The sequence below is a fragment of the Cervus elaphus genome, chromosome 27 (genome assembly GCF_910594005.1).
Source record: "Cervus elaphus chromosome 27, mCerEla1.1, whole genome shotgun sequence".
Classification (NCBI taxonomy): domain Eukaryota; kingdom Metazoa; phylum Chordata; class Mammalia; order Artiodactyla; family Cervidae; genus Cervus; species Cervus elaphus.
This window is the reverse complement of record NC_057841.1, coordinates 5,422,535-5,443,106: the sequence shown is the minus strand read 5'-3', so window position 1 is coordinate 5,443,106 and position 20,572 is coordinate 5,422,535. Positions and strand designations below refer to the sequence as shown.

Genomic DNA, 20,572 nt, shown 5'->3' with positions numbered 1-20,572 from the left:
TGTTTTGATACATTCCTTCTCCCTAGGCAAGACCCTCCTCCCACTAAATTAACATGATCCCTGGGCTACAGCATCACTAAAAAACACTAAGAAGGTGCCTGACTCCTGCATGCTGGTTGTCACCACCAGGGACCAACCTTTTCTTCCAACTGATGGTACTACAGTAACTGAGAATCTTTACAGAAAGGCCTCTAAACTACCCCTTACACCCAGTAAAGCATCCAAGACAGAGCAGATGCTCTATGAACATCTGCTGAATGAAGGCCTTATTCAACAGTACACAAATCTCATCTATGTATGGTTTCACGAGGACTTGACCAACTGACGCCTCTGCATCCGGTGTCTTGTCAATTGTGGCCTAAGTTTGTAAGCAGTGCCGAATAATATCGACACTGGAAGTCTGAAGACCTAACAGGAGGCCTTCCAGTGACTGTTGTAACATGGCTGTAATACCAGCTATACGCTGCAAGAAAGACAAGTTAAAAAGCTCCAGTTGCAATCATTTCTAAAGATCCAAACACACACATAACACATTTGTTATTCCAACAGAAGATATGTAAAATTAAATATTAACATTTTCTGGAGAGGAACAATGAATCTCTCCTCCTCCTCCTCACATCTCTTTGTAAGTTAATCTTTGCTGTATCAAAGGAGGATTTAGATATCACTTCAGAATGAGGTTCTTTTAAGCTACAGAGTAAATCTGACAAACATCATGATTCTAAAGTCCAGTCAAGAGTTTTGGATAAATTAATTCTGACTAAATCATATAGTGTGTCAAGTTACATGAAATTTAGAATTAATTTTACCCTTATAACTCAGAGAATATGCCTGTGTCTTTACACAAAATCTATAATGTGTGACACTTAGGAGGCAGGGGCCTAAAACACAAAAACTGAAAGAGAAAATTCAAAGCTAGTTTCAAAATCCTGCAGGTCAGCAACTGTCAGAACAATACAGGCATCCCTTGGTGATACTGCAGGTGTGGTTCTAGGCCACCACAATAAATTGACTACTAGCACAATAAAGCCAGTTATGGGGGTTTCTTGGATTCTCAGCAGATATAAAGCATATGTTTATACTGTACTACATACAGTATATTGAGTTGGCAAAAGCATTATGTGTAAAACAAACAAGATATAGACCTTAATTACTTTAATTAAAACATGCTTTATTGCTAAAAAATGCAACCATCATGTGAACCTTCAGTAAGCTATCATCATTTTGCCGGTGGAGGTTTGAAACACTGTGAAAACTACCAGAATGAGATACAGAGGTAACATCACTTGAAGTGAGCAAGTGCTGTTAAAAGGGTACTAACATGGTGATAGACCTGCTTGATGCAGTGCTGCAATAAACCTTCAATTAAAAAAAAGTGCAATATCTGTGAAACACAATAAATCTAAGGGCAATAAAACAAGGTCTGCCTGTACCAGGTAAAATCAAAATTATTTAGCAAATTCCTAAATACTAAAGTGTGAAAAATCTACAACAACAGTTACTGGTCTTATTTTGTCCAAAAGAGGCAAGCCTTTGCTTTGAACAGCATGAAACTGTAACTGATTAAATTCTGTGGCAATTCTCTCCAACATCTGTCCAGTCAAAAGTGGGCTAGTGGAGACAATTAAAAAGAGTTAATTCCTAAAAGTTTTTAATTTCCAAGAATATATCACATGATCAGCAATCCTGATGCTTTCATTGTGCTTTTCCATAGCCCCCTTGTTATAAGGTAGAAGCTATAGCATCCTTTGTGCCATGAGCTTTTACAGCATGTTCTAGGACAGTGGAAAACTAGAAAAATTAAGCATAAGCCCCTGACACTGCCAGGCCCCGACCACAGGGTCCAGCCGAGAAGCAAGAGCTGGCCCAGGCCAGTGTGGGTGTTTACATCTCCTTCCCCAGCCTCTCTCATTCAGGGCCTTCTTCATTGTTAACTTCCCTTCCCTCTCTCTAGCTCTACCCGGTTATTTACATTGCCCTGGTTTTCCCTCCTCTACAACTCAAAGTTGCTGATCTGAATTTTTAAAAAGTCCTCCAAGGTGATTCTGAGCAAGAAACAGCATAATATCTATTACATTAAAGATGGAATACCACAAAGGAACGGTATTATAGAAAAAGACATTGTGATGCATCTCTATCAAAGGAAGAGTAGGGATGGACAAAAATGGAAAGAAAACAGGAAGGCAGGCATGGTGGATGTCGAGTGAGGATAAGCTGGCAGGAGCTGCCAAGGCGGCTGAGGGCAAGAGACTTGGAACAGTTTGAGACAAACAGCCCCCCTGGATGGGTCAGAACGGATGACCCATCAAATGCGGTCACAAACAGTCGAACATGACTGAGCAACTCAATTGAACTGAGGGCCTACTACATGCCAGGTATGGGCTGACGGCACCTCAGTGTCAGACAACCCTGCCAGAGGAGCTCCCGTTAGCCTTCCACTGTCAATGACGCCAGGAGTTGAGTTCCATGGCTCTGGCTGCACCGTGGAATATACAGCACAAATCTGTCCACGGTGCTTCCCATGGTGCTGGTATGAGCTACTCATTTTCTAAGTCACTCACCTACCTGGCTGATTTAAAATTCAGACTAGAAAGACAAGAAGACAGTTGCAGTATGTAACAAAGAAAATGGTCATCTTTTCCTAATTTCACAAGTTTTTTTTTTTTTTCTTGTTGACAAACGTTAACTAAATGTGCCTATCCCGTTTCTTAAAGATGTAATGCTAGGGTAAGATACATAAGTGGCAATACTCTGGGTATTACTCTGGTCTAAATGAATTTAGGAAAGAAGAAAGCTATCTCATATCTTGAAGATCAACAAAATTTTGCCAGTGCTTCTCTAAGGCAATTCCAAAGACTAAAATTCTTCCAATAAAAGCACACTCCTCTGATTCCCTGTGAAGTGATATATTGGAACTGTGGCCCATAACCATAAAGCCTTTATAAGGATGTATTATAAACTTTACCATCTCACACCCTCCATTTTCCACAAGCTACACTCAAAAACACTGAACCATAGACTTGGCTTTTCTTCTTTTTCAGAAATGAATTTTAACTAAAAAATAAAAAATTTAGGCTAGATGCGAAGTATTAATTTATGTAATATTTAGTAAAGAAAATACTTACTTACCTGCTTGCTTCTATTGCAGATGTTTCTTTAGAATGTTGAGAATTTAAGATTTTTTCAATTTTCTCAACTGATGGAATAACCTGTATAAGCCACAACACACATATCTGTAAAATAATAATTAAGCAAAACACACAGTTATCACTATATTTCATCTTAATCATTTTATTTCCCCATTCTAAACTCAGGGACACACAAAGCAAAAAGTCAACTTAGAGTATGTAGGGCATTCTATATTTTGAACACTTCTACATAAAACTGAATTCCCAAGAATGCAATTCTTAATTTTAGGTGTCAAGAAGAAGCACATTTTCAATATTCTACTGCAAGTTTATAGTTAAAAAAGGAGAAAACTAGACTTTTTGTTTCCTCATTTCCCACACTTTTATTCCTTTCTTTTCCTATCTTAAATGAACCTCTCTATAGGTACTACATTTATTTTCTTATGACCCTTTTTCGTGTTATAACTGTAGCTTGTGATCATCTTTATCCTATTGACATGTATATGACACAATTATATGCTTAAGCATCAGTTCATTAAAGCCATTATTATACAACCTTATCAAAGAAGTTGAGCATTATAAAAAAACCCATCCTTAAAAGAACAGAAAGATATAAAGCACTCATTAAACAAACAGTTCCCAGAACTATACAGTAGTATAGCACGGGGAATTCTATCCAGTGCTCTGTGGTGACCTGAATGGGAAGGAATCTAAACATGAGGGGACACGTGTGTGTGACGGATCCACTCTGCTGTGCAGCAGAGACTAAAGCGCGGTAAAGCAACTGGACTCCAATAAAAATCACTCTAAAGAAAGACAAAATAAAATATGTGAGTAGTTACTGAGCACCCACTGTGCACCAGACACTGACCCAGGCAGGGAGCACACGAGTGAACAGAACAGGCAAAGAGCCCCTGCTCTCACAAGGCTGACAGCCTTTCCCAGAAAGGCACTACATTCTTGAAATCCCTGGACGAAAGCTGATAACTGTCTCAAATTCTAATCCCATTATATCCAATAATAATGGACATATATATCATATGTATTATATATTACATTACTACAATATATACAATGGATATGTAATATTATATGATAATGTAATATTATATCCATTAAAGTCAGAAAATCAAATCAAAACATGAGACTGCTAAAAATTAAAAGTAGTGCATGCAGAGGTACAGTTAAGAAGTGGAAACAAAGGAAGTAAATGTGGCAGAATGAGAGAGCAACACACTAGTTTTTCCACCTGCAGCAGAACACTGGAAGAGCTGGCCTTAGAAGGCCTACTTGCTCCCGTATCACTAAAATTTGAATATCTTCTTTACAAGGGTGCTGAGAAATTAGTTTTATGCCTGTTAAATTGTAAAATGCTTCACTGATACCAGTTATTCCTGTGTCTTATTCTGAAAAAATTGAGGAATGTTAATTTTGTGGCCATTTGGGTACCTCTAAAATTCTGCTTTATTTCAAATAGTTAACATGACATTATAAGCATAGAAACAGTTTTGGGAGGAAGAAAAAAGTTTCATATGCTGAGAAGCTGAGACGACATGAGGCTTTGAGCTGGCATGTAGCATAAGAAATCTACATTTAAAATTTTTAATGCTATCATTAATAAAGCACAAGAAGAATATGCAATATCTTTGTCTTTTTCTTCAATTAGTTAACTTTACCACACCCTTATTAACAGGACTTTAATCAGCCAAGGAGTGAAAAGACCTGGGCTCCAGCTCTGGCTGAACCCCTCAGGAGCCTGGCTGAACGCTGCTGCCTAAAGAGAAAGGAAGACCCCGCACTCCTCTCTGCAGAGGCACCAAGAGGAGTCTATCACACCGCATCCAGGAAAGCGCCGTTAGCTCCGAGGTGCTACCACAAGCCCGTGTTTAACAGTATGACACTCCAGGATACCTTTTTTCTCCTAATGTCCTCTTATTTAGACATTCGTTCACCTACTGCCCGAATTCCTTCACTGACAGATGACCGAAGACTCTGTAAAAGAATAAAGAAAACGTACTGCAGAAATTGTTTGGTGGCATTACAAAACTTATACATTAAATTCCACATAACTTAATTATCTTTGGGCCAGAATTATGTAGATATTGACAAAAATACATAATATCAAATACAACTGCTGTTGAGGGTACTCATGATTCCAGGGCAAAATGACATTATAAAGCCAAGATCACAGAGGATTAACGACCAAAAGAATAATAATATTGGGTTGGCAAAAAAGTTAGTTAACTTTTTTACCATTAAGATGGCTCTAGTAGTGCTTGGCTGTCTTTAATTTCATTAGAAATAATTTTGTAAGACTGTATTGTGACAGCTGTCATTATCAGTATGCATTAAAAAAAATCAAGACTATTGAATTTTTGTGTAGTCATTTTAATATTAAAGGAGAAAAAAAAGCAACATTTTCTGTGTATTATCCTTTATTATTTCAAGAAAGGTAAGAATACAACTGAAATGCAAAGTAAGATCTGTGCAGTGTATGGAGAAGGCGCTGTGACTGACTGAAGTGTCAAAATGGCTTGCAAAGTTCTGTGCTGGAGACTTCTCACTGGATAGATTTTGCCACGGTTGAAAAGAGCAGTTGAAGTTGATAGCAATCAAACTGAGACCTTAACTGAGAACAATCCCTTCCAATGTTACACCATGCAGGACATGGCCAACATACTCAAAATATCCAAATCGACTGTTGAACACCATTTGCACCAGCTTGGTTATGTGAATTGTTTTGATGTTTGGGTTCCACATAAGTGAAGCGAAAAAAGAACCTTCTTGACCATATTTCCACAGATAATTCTCTACTTAAACGTAACAAAAATGTTTAATTTTTAAAGCAAATTGTGACAGGAGAGAGAAAAGTGGATTGCTGTTGTTGTTCAGTTGCTCAGTTGTCCCCGTGGACTGCAGCATGCCAGGCTTCCCTGTCCTTCACTATCTCCCAGAGTTTGCTCAAACTCATGTCCATTGAGTTGATGATGCCATCCAACCATCTCATCCTCTGTGGGTACTGTGCAATTATGCGGAATGGAAGAGCTCGTGGGGCAAGCAAAATGAAGCACCACAATCATAGGTAAGGCTGCTCTTCATCCACAAGTGATGCTGTGTATACGGTGGGATTGGAAGGGGATTCTCTATAAGTTCCTTCTGGAAAACCAAATGATTAATTCTAGCAAGTACTTGCTCCCAATTAAACAAACTGAAGGCAGCACTAGACGAAAAGCATCTGGAATTAGTCAAGAGAAAACGCATTATCTTGCATCAGAATAACTCAGGACCACGTTTTTTTGATGACCAGGCAAAAACTGTTACAGCTTGGCTGGGAAGTTCTGATTCATCCACCACAGTCACCAGACATTGCAACTTCAGATTTTCACTTATTTTGGTCTTTACAAAATTCTCTTAAGGGGAAAATCTCAATTCCCTGGAAGACCATAAAAGACATCTGCAACAGTTCTTTGCTCAAAAATATAAAAAGTTTTGGGAAGATGGAATTATGAAGCTGCCTGAAAAAAACGGCAGAAGGTAGTGGAACAAAACTGTGAATACACTGTTCAATAAAGTTCTTGGTGAAAATGAAAACTGTGTCTTTTATTTTTACTTAAAAACCAGTGGAACTTGCTGGCCAACCCAATACATATACAGTCACCGTCATAGGTGGTCACAGTACAGAAAGAACCATCTGAATCAGACACTAGGAAAATCTGGCGCAGGGGATGGAACTCGAGTCTGACTTGGAGAGCCCGTGGAGGCCGACGGTGGAGGAGAGCAGTCACTAGAGGACAGAGGGTGGAAAGGTGCAACTGACAGGGCGCACTCAGGGTTGGAGGGTGCACCCGGGTACACGGCAGCCTTCATTTTGGAGAGAAGGAGAAATAAACGGGGGGTGGGGGAGATTTAGAATTTTAGACTAGATTCTATCAGGAACTAAACAATCCTTAAGCACTGATACTTCATGATGCCATGTTGTTCTAAGGATATTACGAATCAAGGAGTAAGGAAAAGAATGGCCAGGAAAAGGCAGGTCATAGGTGGAGAAACATGTCCAGAAGCTAATAAATTAAACAAAATATGAAGAGTCAGGCCAAAGCAAAGGTAAAAGAAACGATGAGAATAAACTAGACCTGGCAACCCACTCCAGTATTCTTGCCTGGAGAATCCCATGGACAGAGGAGCCTGGCGGGCTACAGTCCATGTGGTCGCAAGAGTCAGACACGACTTAGTGACTAAAGCACCACCACCAGACAAATCACAAAAATTTTATAGAAAAGTGAATTAATTCCTCCAATAAACATGAAATGTCTACTAACAGTCAGCCAATGAGGATACAATGATGAATTAGATAGAAACAGTCTTATCCCTCAATGATCTTAGAATCTCAGAGAAGCTTCTTGAGTTGAGATTAAAAAGGCAGGTGAGGTCTTGGTTGATGAGGAGAAGGGTGGTGATAAAGACAGCCGCAGAGTAAGGGACGGTAGGTGGTGCTGGCCGCTGGCAGTGTAGGACAAGAGCCTGAAGGCATGAGGGCAGTCGAGGAAGTTCAAGCACAGGTGGGCAGAGTGGAGAGAGTTCAGAGAGAAGAGTGGAAGGTTAAAAAAGGACGGGGTTCGGGAAATGTCATGGCTATAGGTTGGGAGAAGGAAGAGGAGTCCTGAAAAGGAGGCAGGAAGGCCACGCAGAGGCTAGTGTGGAATCCAGCAGCAGACCAAAAACTTCTTTCTCTTCCATTCCAACAAAAGGCACTTTAATAAGCTTTGTGAAATTCAAGCAAGACACGAACTTTCAAACAATCTGCTAGTTCAAGGCACAGCTCACAACTTAACCTCTTTTATGAATTTTTTTTGCCTACCCTCCTTGGGACTTCTCAGCCCTGACATTCCCATTGTCCTGCATTTCCTACAGCTTTATCCAAGCAGAACCTCTTTACTACATTATCTAGTGAGAACCCTGCATGTGCCAGGTACTGTCTCGAGGCAAGGAGCATAAGGCCACGTGGTCTGGCATGGTCCAGTGCTGACACACACAGGAAGTGACGGTGCGGTGCTTCACAACGAAGGGAGGATGGAGGGCGAGGTGCCTAGCACAGCCTAGAGGGTGAGGGGAGGACAGGGCTGCAGTTTTCTGTTGGAGGTGATACCAAAACTCCCTCTCCACTGTTCACCCGGATGAAGTCCCTGTTCTTATGGCTTAGGGGCAGACAGTTCCATTCCCAAGGGAGAGATTTTCTCAGAGAAACTAGGTATTACACAACATTTATATTACCCTTCAGTTACATCGGGGGTTAAATGGCTGGTATAAACTGGTCCACGAATCTAACTACCTATAAAATATTGTCTGGGAAAATACTTGTAAAATGACAAATTTTAAAATACAAGTAAGCCAGTTCTAAGCTGGAGACCACTTATACATGGGTGAGGTGGTATTAACAAATTTAAGTTTTGAAATACCCTTCTCCTCTTCCCTGACATTTCAAAGTGTCTACTCTACTCTTGAGAATTTGCCGTCTTCAAACCAAATATGTTTCTTAGGTTGTAATATCACATGCAAATCATTTACATTTTGCAAGTAATACACTATAATCATGGAACATTAAAAAACACCAACCACAACAACCACAACAGTCTAGCAGATTAATAAAAAAGAATTCTTGGAGAAGGCAAACAAGTGTAATATGCTTTATGGCAGACTGTTGACTGTCACTTGGGGACGTACCAGAACCTCTTCTCCTAACTGTCCCAAAGGCGCAGAAAGCTGATTGAGGGCCTTGTCCATACTGACCTAAAGGCAAAAGCATGCTGGCACAGACACATCAGGGCCAGGGTTAACAGTGAAGCCTGTGCTTAATGATCAAAGCAGTATGAGACTTAGGTTATTCTTTCTGTACAGTTATATGCTGCTAGTAACTACGTAACAAAAATGTTATTTGGCCATAAATATTGCTCCTTGAATGTGAAAAACCTGTTGATATATAAGCACTATAAAAATAAGGAAAGTCATAATAAATAAAAAATTCCTATGCACAATTTGCCTTTGGGATGAAATTTTAAATGACTTAGAAAAAACTAACAGGAAAAATAGCTATCTCTGTTGTTTATGATATTCAACCAGCTGATATGAAAGTCTGATGAACTATATCTCTCCTAAGCATTATTACAACCCTTCAGAAAAATCCAAATTAAATAGGATGGAAATAAAATTTTCAGGGTCTCTAATCCTACTGGAACATTTATCTTAGTGGTGTATTTCCCAAAAGCAAATATAGCTCATTATTCTCAATGCTTCTTGAAATTCCCACAGAGATGGCTATTTTCCATTACTCTTTCGACAAACAGACTTAAAAACAAAATATGATCACAAGTATGAAAACTCAAGTGTTTCTAAACAACTTTTCCAAGTAATTGAAATGCTTCTTATAAACAATTCCTACATTTTTATAAAATGTATAAAAATAGGCTTCTTAATGATCAATATTGGTCAATGTTTTCTCAACCTATCTCTGGCTAGCACATGTACCTGAAAGTCAATGAAACATTTCCTTAAGAAGAGTTGATATCTGCTCTCGGAAATTAGTCTAAACTGGTGAGATTTCATGGGAATCAATTAGCAACTAACAAAAACAAACACTCTTGGTATTGCTATCCTTTACTTTTCACCACTTCTTAATAAGTCATTCAAAACATAATCAAACTAAACTAAACACAAAACATGTGTATCAAGAAAGTTTAGTTCCTTTATTAATCAAGATTAGCAATCCCTTCAAGTTTCTGGGGAAAAAAATAACTAAAAGGTTTCTAAAAAGACTCAGAGCTGTTAAGAATAAACATGAGTGAGAAAAAAAGTGTGCAGAACATGTGTAAATACACTGACAGGTAGGAACTGTGGATTTCAAGTTTACCAGGTTTGTTGACAGGTTGACAAAGTCTGCGTAGTCCTTGTTGATGAGCTCAACCATGGCTGTTTTAAGCTTATAGTAGAGCTCCAGGTCATCTCTAAGTGCTTCCAGCTGGACTTGCTTTGGACAGTCAGATACAAAGTGATCGACATCAAAGTCTTCCTGAAAATAAAACCAGAAAAAAAGAATTATTGCAACAATATCACATTTTACATATACAAATAAAAGGAGAGAGAACAACAGAGAAACACCATTCTATTCATTTGAAAGGTTAACTGCTGTCAGGATAAAGCACTTTAAAACACACAGGACAGAAAGGTGCTTGCACACTGTCAAGGTGAAAGAGGGAGGCCCCTGACCAAGAGCATTCTCTCCTGCTGCCTAAGTCCCAAAAGGGATTTCATTTGTTTTTAACTACACACATTCAATAGGCTCTTCTCAGAACAGAAGTAGTTCCTTTTCCCTTAAGTTTTAAAAGTAACAAATATTCACTGTGACAATTTCAACCTATAAATAAAGCCATCCCTCAGCATCCATGGGGGCCTGTTTTCAGGACCCCCAAACACACCAAAATCTAGGTATGTCCTAGTCTCTAAAATAAAATGGCACAGTATTTACATACACTTTAAATCATCTCTAGATTACATAATACCTAATAAAATGTAAATGTTATATAGATCATTGAAAATACTATGTAAAGAGTTGTCAACTATTTGTCACAGAAAATTCAAATTTTGTCTTTTGAAACTTTCTGGAATTTTTTTCCCAAATATTTTCAATGTGAGGATGGATGAGGTAACATCCATCACACAGTTACAAATTTCCTTTTCTTGCTATGATAAATTTTAAGATTTACTCTCTTAAACTTTCAAATATACAGTACAGTATTATTAACTATAGTCACCATGCTATACATCACATCCCCATGACTTATTTAACTGATTAACTAGAAGTCTGCACCATTTGACCCCTTCGCCCATTTTGTCCATTCCCCACCCCCTGCTCTGGCATCCACCAATCTGTTCTCAGTACCTCTGAGTTAATGTTTGTTTTGTTTTATAGATTTCACATAAAAGTGAGATCGTGATCATCTTTCTCTAACTTACGTCATGTAGCATTAATGCCCTCAAGGTCCATCCACGTTGCCACCAATGGCAAGATTTCTTTCTTTTTTGAAAATATTTTTATTTATTATTCTTGGTTGTGCTGCAACTTCAGTGCTGCATGAGGGCTTTCTCTAGTTGTGGCGAGCAGGGGCTACTCTGTGTTGCAGTTTGCCGACTTCTCATTGTGCTGGTTTCTCTTGTTGTGGGCAACGGACTCTAGAGCACAGGCACAGCAGCTGTGGCCGAGGCTTAGCTGCTCTGTGGCATGTTGAATCTGCCTGGACCAGGGATCAAATCTGTGTCCTCTGAATTGGCAAGCAGATTCTTAGCCACTGTACTGTTGTAGAAATCAGTACTCGAGAAACCAAGCACCACACTCGGAGAGTTGGAGAACTCACGTTTACTACGCCAGCGGGCCCAGAGCAGTTAACACTCTAAGCTCTGAGCCCCAAACAGAGGGGTTACAGAGTGTTCATAGACAGACTATAGTGGGCAACACTAGCTGCTAATAGGCTGGTTTACACGAAGCAGTTTCGTGTGCACGGGAACAGCAGTCAAGATGGGGAGGGGAATGCCTAACCTTTACATGGAGAGGCATGATTAAGCAGGTTTACAGGGGCTGGGGAATTGCAAAGAGCAGGACAAGGGTGGTGAGATAAGCTCCAGTTCCTCGTATCTTAAATCCCCACTTTCTAAGACTACGTGACCTACCAGATCCAGACTTTGCAAGGAGCAAGCTGAGTTACACAGGCAGAACGAGCAGGAGGTTATGTCAAATTTTAACTTTTCCTTTTCAGTACCACCAGGGGAGTCCAGATTTAGTTCATTTTCATGGCTGAATAATATTCCTCTGTGTGTGTGTGGTGTGTGTATATCATGGTTTCTTTATCTATTCATCTATCAATGGATACTAAGCCTGCTTCCATGTCTTGACTATTGCAAATAATACTGCAGTGAACACTGGGGACCTACAGGTGTAAGCCTCACTGGCCACCAAAGCCAGGTGACCTAGAGTTGTCTCTGGGCAGCAACTGCAAACATTGGGGCACCAGACAAGTACCCAAGTTCCTTTCTAGGAGATACTGTCCGCTAGAATGAGGCAGAGAGGGCAAAGACGGCTCCTGCCAGCCTCCAAGCCCCTAGGGAATGTTAAATGAGAGGCCGGCCCCTCAGGCTGATGCTTTAAGATAAACAAGCCTCTTTCACAGAAAGTCAGGGCCCTTTTCAGTCTCTGTCCCTGTGCCAGGCCCCAGGAGGATGACCAAGTTCATGCTGCCCTTCAAAAGCTGTTTCTTACATCATGAGCCTGGTGGGTCTTGCAGATGCCAGTTCCACTGACTTTCAAAGGTAGATGTTTGGGGGCTCATCTCCCAGGTGCAAGTCTTTAAAGGAGGGGTGCCAAGTTTAGGGTTCAGACCCTTCACTTCTCAGGGAGCAGCTGGGGATGGTAGCTTCCTTCCAATTGTAGGCCACCATGCTGGGAGTGGGCTGGATGGTGAGACCATGTCTCAGCCTCTCCTATCCACCTTGATGTGGGTTGTTGGCCAGATGTGCAGGAGCTGCTCAGAGGAGGAAACTATTCCATGAGTACCTACTGATTTCATGTGTCCATGGGAGGAGGTAAGTGTTGTAGGATCCTCCTTGAATGAAACCCTTGACCTTTTTCTATGTTCACATACACATGCACAAACACATACACATACACAGAATCTTAATAAACCTTTTCTAAGCTATTTTCCTCCTTTTACATATAGCTTCAATGTCTTTTCATAATATATATTAATCGGTATTGACATTTTATTGGATGTTGAGTATTCAACTGAACAGATGTTCAAAATCTTTCAAAACCAATTTCCAAGCATTGTTCACAGAATCATTATGCCCTGTTTCCCTTTATAACATTCTGATGCCCCGGTAGGCACACAGGCATACAGACAGCAAATTACTGTCTACTTATGACTTCAGTACTAACTGAGCTATTTAGTTATCAAGTATCAGGTACAATGATTCCCAAACTTGTTAAGGCCACTTATACTTGTCACCAAAATTACATAATTTTATTAAACATTGTATAAACCAACAAAATATAAGTACACAGTGATAACTGTTTTCATGAAAACTAAGGCAGATGCTTTGCAAAGACCTGATACTGAGAAACCGATAAGACAGATTTTGCTGAATTATATTAAATGTATGAGATGACCATGAACCAGGTAGTGCTGTGGGAAGGAGGATCATACAAATCTTGAAGGATTCTATACCAGATTCTCTGCAAATGCCTTGGGGTTCTCATTCAACTTCAAGTACAACAACAACAACAAAATCGAATTCACAGACAGATTTTCAGAGAAAAGAGTTTAGAGCCACATCAATGTGGAACAAATGTACACATATGTTAAGGACAACATGCACCATTCCATAAGAGTATTATAAAAACTGACTTTCTTAATTAATCATCCAAACACCTGCTATAATAGTGTCAGATAAGAGATTTCTTACCAAACTATAATTTCACAGCCACCTAGTGAAAAACCATGTTTCTTTTACTTCTTGAGACTACCTAAGATAACACCTTAGACTCACAGTTACACAACAATCACAGAAAGAATGTGGGGGCAGGACTCAGCCTGACATCTTGGCCTTGGTACTGACCAGGCATATGACTACGCAGAGCACTCGCCTTGTTACTTTGAAAGTATGAACTTCAAGCGGATGAAGTTCAGAGCTGAACTTCATGATGGCATTCTAAATCATATAACTTGAGCTCTAACAAATGCTATTAGGCAATATTAGTGCTCAGTTTGCTATTTATATATTTGTTCTTGGATAAACAAATGTTGCCCCACACAAGAGAAGATGACTGAGAACACCTGTGAATATCAGAGCTTTTGCTCTGACAGCAAACGACTTCAGACTCACAGTGGCATGTAATAACTGCCACATTTCATTTTCCAGAGAGTTTCACTTTACACTGTAGATTTACTAAACATCCAGCAATTGATATTATTATCTAGAAAATATCCACATGGAAGAGAATGAATTTAGATACCAACCTCACACTATACACAGAAATTTAACTCAAGATAGATTAAAAGACAAATAGAAGAGCTAAAACAAACAAACTCTAAGAAGAAAACAGGTGAAAATCTGTGTGCCCTTGAATTAGGCAGTCATTGACACAAAAAGCATCAAGATAACAGATAGACTGAACTCAATCAAAATTAAAACTTGTGTGTTAAAACACATTATTTACAAAGTGAGAAGACAAGCCAGTGAATGGGAGAAAATATTTGCAAATCATGTATCTGACAAGGGTCTAACATCCAGAGTATAAAAACTCTTACAACTCAACAGTTAAAAGACAAATAAACCAAGTAAAAAATTAGCAAAGGATCTGAATAGACATTTCTCCAAAGAAGATATACAAATAGCCAATCAGCATATAAGAAAGTAAAAACAACTCAAGAGTTTGGCTAGAATGTGGAAGAGAATGATATGAAAATGACTAGAGGCAGGAGGGTCAAGAGGAAGAGACCAAAGCAGGAGCATGTTTGAAAGCCACTGGGGATGAGGTCAGAGGAGAGAGGAATCAGAGGGTGGGAAGAGTACCAGGGGGTCTGGGCTCCAAGCACAGGGAGGAGTGGGGTAGGAAGGACCAACCTCAGGAAGGAAAACCCCTTTTCCAAACAGGCGAGGTGGAGAAAGGGGATGGGTACATATACAAGAATGGAGCTGTCATCAGTCAAGATGAAGACGTTCCCATCTGATGGCACTATTTTTTCTATAAAATAGAAGTCATATGCTGAGATAGAAGGACAGATTTCAACAGCACACCTAGGTGAATTGGTCTAAGTTATCTTTGTTAGCAGCTTCTTCTCTCCCATACTACTAGTATCTCATGTCCTATTTCATGTATTAGTTGACCATCAACCCTCGCTAAGGACTTTTGTATTTTTTAAGCTGACAAAACTAATGATATGATGTCATCACCACCTCTACTACCAAGTGACAGAGGTCCCCAAGTGATGATACCTCTCCTGCCATCTGCCACTCTTGTCTTCTGATCATCTACATCCTTCACAAATCTGTCCTCTGCTCTGTATTTCTCATTAGATCTTACAAGGACCACTGAAGCATTTTTTCTCTATGTTCAGAAAGGTAGTTGGTTGTTTCTTAAGCATTTATTAAATAACTTCCTAAAAGTATGAAATACCACTACGACATTGAGTTAGGACTGAAATACACGTCCAAGAATGGCCCAAATCAAAATATTAGCTCATCAGCTCAAATGCAACATAATTTCCCCTTGAAACAGAACCCCATATTAACTTGAAGTAACCAGTGGCACAGCATACTCTAACACGGGTTCAATGCAACAGACATGACTACATCATTTCCTGCTTTCCACCTGACTGTAACTCATCAAGCGCAAACCCCTCAGTGCAGTACACGAGAACAACTTGCAGTCGCACCCAGCTGTCTTTCTACTTTTCTAGTCTCAATTCTGGTCATCCTCCCAGCCTCTCTGGACTAAGTCCAGTTTCTCAGCACACACTGTGGTCTTTCTGTAACCATACTCAAAAGCCTAAATCTTATCTACCTTGTACTATCCAGTCTAGACTGCTGGTGGACACAAAGCAGGTGATCAGTGAAGTGAAGTGATAGACACTCAAGTCATGTCCAACTCTCTGCAACCCCATGGACTGTAGCCCATCAGGCTTCTCAGTCCATGGGATTCTGCAAGCAAGAATACTGGAGTGGGTTGCCATTTCCTCCTCCAAGGTGATCAATGAGTGCCTGTTTATTAAATGAATGATTGCCACCATTGTCCTAATAGGGCCTCATCATGTGTGTGACACAGTTTCCTTTGACTGGAAACAAATTTGCCAATGACTGGATTTTTTGAGTAACCCTCACTCTCCTAATGCAAATCAGACATTCTCTAACTTTCTCACAGGCACAAATTACAATATGCATCGAATCAGACAGACTTAAGAAATATAACCCCAAAGGTAAACTCTCTACCTATCATTTCTGCCATGTGACCAAAACTTTTAAAATGTCTCTCTGAAGGAAACATAAATTGCAAGTAACCTTTATCTCCAAGTCTCAGAAAAGCAACATTTAACACAGGGTGGCTGTCCTATGTATTTTGCTTTTACATGTGAAGTCATCACATTTATTAGCACTACAAATTACAGAGCACATTCAGAGGCTTAGGAGGCATGAAAGAATATGAAACTGCTGCCATTTCAGCCACCTCCCCAGTTTGCTCTCCCCTTCATCAAGTTCTACTTTAGAACTTATTCTGAGGTTTCTACTTTCTGAAGCCTCTCTTCCCAAACGCTTTCTATCAGTTCAGAGCAAGAAATATGGTGGGGCTAGCAAGTCAGAAAGAATGCTGGTGTTGAGCCTGAAGGAAGCCTTGAAGAAGGCAAAGTTGGTCAAGCTAAGCTCTCTGTATTCTGAGATTCTTGAACAGAACAAAGCCCCTCATCTCTGCTTGTGCCTTGGCTGCCTTCAGCACACCTCGCCTCATCACGCTTTCTTTCTACCCTTGCCCCAGGACAGGTCTCAGCCAGTGGATGGAACAAAGCGTTTCTGGATCGGCAAGCTCATGTGGTACTCCCTTTCAAATGACGCCCTTCATCACAGAGGTTTAGCAGAAACATCACTGTACAAGGACAAGAGTGCATTATTCCTGGGTCTAGATGGCCTGCATGATAAAAATGACACGGCCACACTGGAGATGATCCAGATGTAAATGCTTTTTTCTTAAACTGCATCACTTAACTTTTTTGCTACAGCTGACATACACTGCTGTGCCAGTCCCGGGCGTGCTGCAGAGCAGCTCGTCTGTGTGCACACGTGGACCCACTCTGCCCTGGGCTCCTCTCCCACGTGGGCCACTGAAGTGCTGGGCAGAGCTCCCTGTGCTGCACAGTGAACCTCTGCTGATCTGTTTTACATATGGTAGTGTGTCTATGTTAATCCCAGTCTCCTAACTTATCACCTCTCCCCATGCTTCCCCTTCGGTAACCATACAGGTCCGGCTAGTCAAGACTATGGTTTCTCCAGTAGTCATGTACAGATGTGAGAGTTGGACCATAAGTAAAGCTGAGCACCGAAGAATTGATGCCTTTGAACTGTGGTGTTGGAGAAGACTCTAGAGAGTCCCTTGAACTGCAAGGAGATCCAACCAGTCCATCCTAAAGGAGACTGGTCCTGAATATTCACTGGAAGGACTGATGCTGAAACTGAAACTCCAATACTCTGATCACCTGATGCAAAGAACTAACTCATTGGAAAACGCCCTGATGCTGGGAAAGATTGGAGGCGGGTGGAGAAGGGGAAGACAAAGGATGAGATGGTTGGATGGCATCACCAACTCAATGGACATGAGTTTGAGTAAATTCTGGGAGTTGGCGATGGGACAGGGAGGCCTGGCGTGCTGCAGTCCATGGGGTTGCAAAGAGTCAGACATGGCTAAGCAACTGAACCATACATTTAATTTTGAGATCTGTGAGTCTGTTTTGTAAATAAGTTCATCTGTTATGACTTTCCAGGCTTCCCAAGTGGCTCTGTGGTAAACAACCTACCCGCCAATGCAAAGAAACATGGTAGATGTGAGTTTCACCCATGGGTTAAGAATATCCCTTGGATAAGGAAACGGCAAACTACTCCAGGATTCTTTCCTGGAGAAGCCCATGGCCAGAGGAGCCTGGCAGGCTACAGTCCATGAGTTTCAAAGAGTTGCTTCAGACTGAGCATACACGCATGCACGTATCATTTTTATTAGAGTCCACATGTAAATGATATATTTGTCTTTCTCTGTCTGACTTACTTCACTTAGTGTGATAATCTCCAGGTCCATTCATGTAGCTGCAAATGGCATTATTTTGCTCTTTTTTATGAACAATATGGAAGTTCCTTTAAAAACTAAATATAAGGAGGGATGTAGGAGGGGGGATCAGGATGGGGAATACATGTAAATCCATGGCTGATTCATGTCAATGTATGGCAAAAACCACTACAATACTGTAAAGTAATTAGCCTCCAACTAATAAAAATAAATGGAAAACAACAACAACAACAAAAAACGAAATATAGAACTACCATATCATTCAGTAATCCCACTCCTGGGCATGTATCTGAAGAAAATCATCATTTGAAAAGATACACACACCCTAGTATTCACGGCAGCACTATTTGCAATGGCCAAGACATGGAAACAATCTAAAAGTTCACAGGAATGGATAAAGAAGATGTGGTGTTGTTCAGTCCCCAAGTCACATCTGACTCTTTGCGACCCCATGGACTGCAGCACACCCGGCTTCCCTGGCCCTCACCATCTCCCCAAGTTTGCCCAAGCTCAAGTCCATGTAGTACACACTACTCAGCTATAAAAAAGAACAGATGTAAATATTGTTTAAAACCAGAGACTGGTGAACTGAATGCAAGCATCAAAAGGATAAACTAATGAAGCTAAAGAGCAAAAAACATACTAAGACTTGAAGTCATCAAAAAAACAAACAAACAAACAAAAAAAGTAAGACTTAAATACAGTTGCTCAAAAATTTAAGTGTCTACTAAGTCAAAACATTTAACTTTTTAACACTGAAAGCAGCCACTAAGTGGTATTAAAAACCCCAAACCTTATAAATAAAGCATAACTGTATATCTTTATGGTGTATGTACAGTTCCAGAGCATCACCCCCAAAGGAATATGCAAAGTTGCTCCCAGCTCTGATTCAAATCTTGGACACTTTCAAGGCTGTGCCGGATAAACCTTTAATATCCATCATATTTCAACTCTTCACGTATGCTGACGGCCTACATTTACCTTCAGACCAACCTCAAGTTCACCTTACAAAAAGTAGACTAACTTTAGAGAAGCAAAATGGTTTGCTTTGTTGTACTGCAACAAAATCAGTAATAAGATTCTAATCTTTTAAATATCCCATTCAGAAACTTTAGACGAACGTTAAGGAAAAACTTTCGATTGAGCGCCTTTTCCACCCACCTAATCCCTAGGTAGAGACGTGGGTCCAGAGATTTGGTCAATACATTCATACTGAGCTTCTAGGTTTAAGGCGGCGATCGACAAACTTCTGTCTACCCAGGATCTGGCAATTCCGACTGCACTGCATGGGAACGGGCTCGGGTAATAACCGGAGCTTTTACACCTAGCTCAAAACCACTTGCCCACAACTTGAGGCCTTTTCCTCACTATGCACCATTTCACAGAATTGCCTTCTCACAGCAGGCTTCCCTAGCCCCACCTGAGGCCAAAAGACTCACTGCGAAGGCAGCGAGGTCCCGCCGGGGGTTGATCCCGGGCGTGCGCGCCCAGCAGCTGGAGGAGGCCTCGGAGGGAAAGGAAGACAGGCCACCCGCCTCGGCTCGGGGAGCGCAGCCCCCCGGGCGCACCTTCATGAACTCGTCCTTGTCAAAGCACAGCGTGTCCGGCCCCTTGGGCAGGTTCATCCTACTTTTCTCCATCCCGCCGGACGCCGCCTCTCAGGGCCAACCGCGGGCGAGGGGAAGAGGGAAGACCCTGTGCATACCGACCTGGCAGCCGCAGCGAGAGCCAATTGCCCTGGCAGAGAGCGCCACTTCGGCCAACATGGCAGCGGCCGCACCGCGGCCAATCAGCGAGGGCTCCGTGGGCCGGGCTCCGCGGGCCGGCCTCCGCCGCACGGCCTCCGCCCGCCGCAGCCAAGAGGGGCGTGGGGATCGCCGCTGCCACCACGCTGTAGGTCATGCTGCCTCCGTGCGGTGGAGGGCGGCACTGCAGCTCAGGCAAGCTGGGTTGAGCAGTCTGGCTCCCAGTGAGGTAGGTCTGAGAATGTGAGCACTGGCTGGAGGAGTCTGGGGTTTCCTCTCCAGCCACCGTTTCCACTGGGAAAAATCTACCTGCAGCATTATTCCAGGATCTCCTCCCTGATCTTGCTCCAGGGTCTGGCTCAGATCCAGGTGGGAGGTCGGAATAACCTTGGGTCTTCACTCTTCTTAAGGGAGCACCTCATCACCTAGCTAGTCAGAACATAGCACACAAATACATGTGCATACATATTTATTCGTAATCTCCTTAGAAACCATTCACAACCTAGAAGTTGAGAGTTATGCTTTATTTGGTGAGAATTTTTAGGACTTCAAGTCGGGGAGACAGCAGCTCAAGTGACCCTGAGAGAACTGCTCAGGGGAGGCAGGGAGTTGGGGGACAGGTTACATAGAAGTTTTGAAACAAAGTGTAGGTAGTCTGAATGTCAAAAATGTTTTGTAACTGAAAGAAAACCAGATATCCCAAGTTGAGAAATTTAGTGCTTTTCTATGTAAAGAAAGATGTGAGAGACTAGGCTTACTGAAATTATTCTTTGATATGCCCCTCAACTATCTGGGGCTAGTAGTCTGTTTTCACATCCTGAGCTTCCTCA

General features: G+C 41.2%; 1 protein-coding gene and 1 long non-coding RNA gene across 8 annotated transcripts in view; both read right to left on the bottom strand.

Moving 5' to 3' along the window:
- Positions 1-19,792, bottom strand: part of LOC122684714 (conserved oligomeric Golgi complex subunit 2-like) — a 39,830-nt gene extending 20,038 nt beyond the window's left edge. For 2 of the 7 annotated variants that reach the window (XR_006338133.1, XR_006338134.1), the window contains exons 1-3: positions 19,437-19,792; positions 10,033-10,191; positions 8,850-8,915 (exon numbers count right to left, since the gene is read on the bottom strand). Coding sequence is in view for 3 of the 7 variants with exons in the window: in XM_043888968.1 (XP_043744903.1) it covers positions 6,825-6,989; positions 8,850-8,915; positions 10,033-10,191; positions 19,437-19,637 (591 nt within the window). In the remaining 4 variants the exon portion in view is untranslated. Of the gene's footprint in view, positions 1-5,126; positions 6,990-8,849; positions 8,916-10,032; positions 10,192-19,436 lie in introns of those variants that run through there. The other 5 variants (XM_043888968.1, XR_006338131.1, XR_006338132.1 and 2 more) reach the window with 5 other exon arrangements.
- On the bottom strand, positions 413-2,125 carry LOC122684715. The gene is made up of 2 exons (XR_006338135.1): positions 1,503-2,125; positions 413-463 (listed from the first exon to the last, which is right to left on the bottom strand). It is a non-coding gene; the product is annotated as an uncharacterized LOC122684715 (long non-coding RNA).
- Positions 19,793-20,572: the final 780 nt, after the last annotated feature.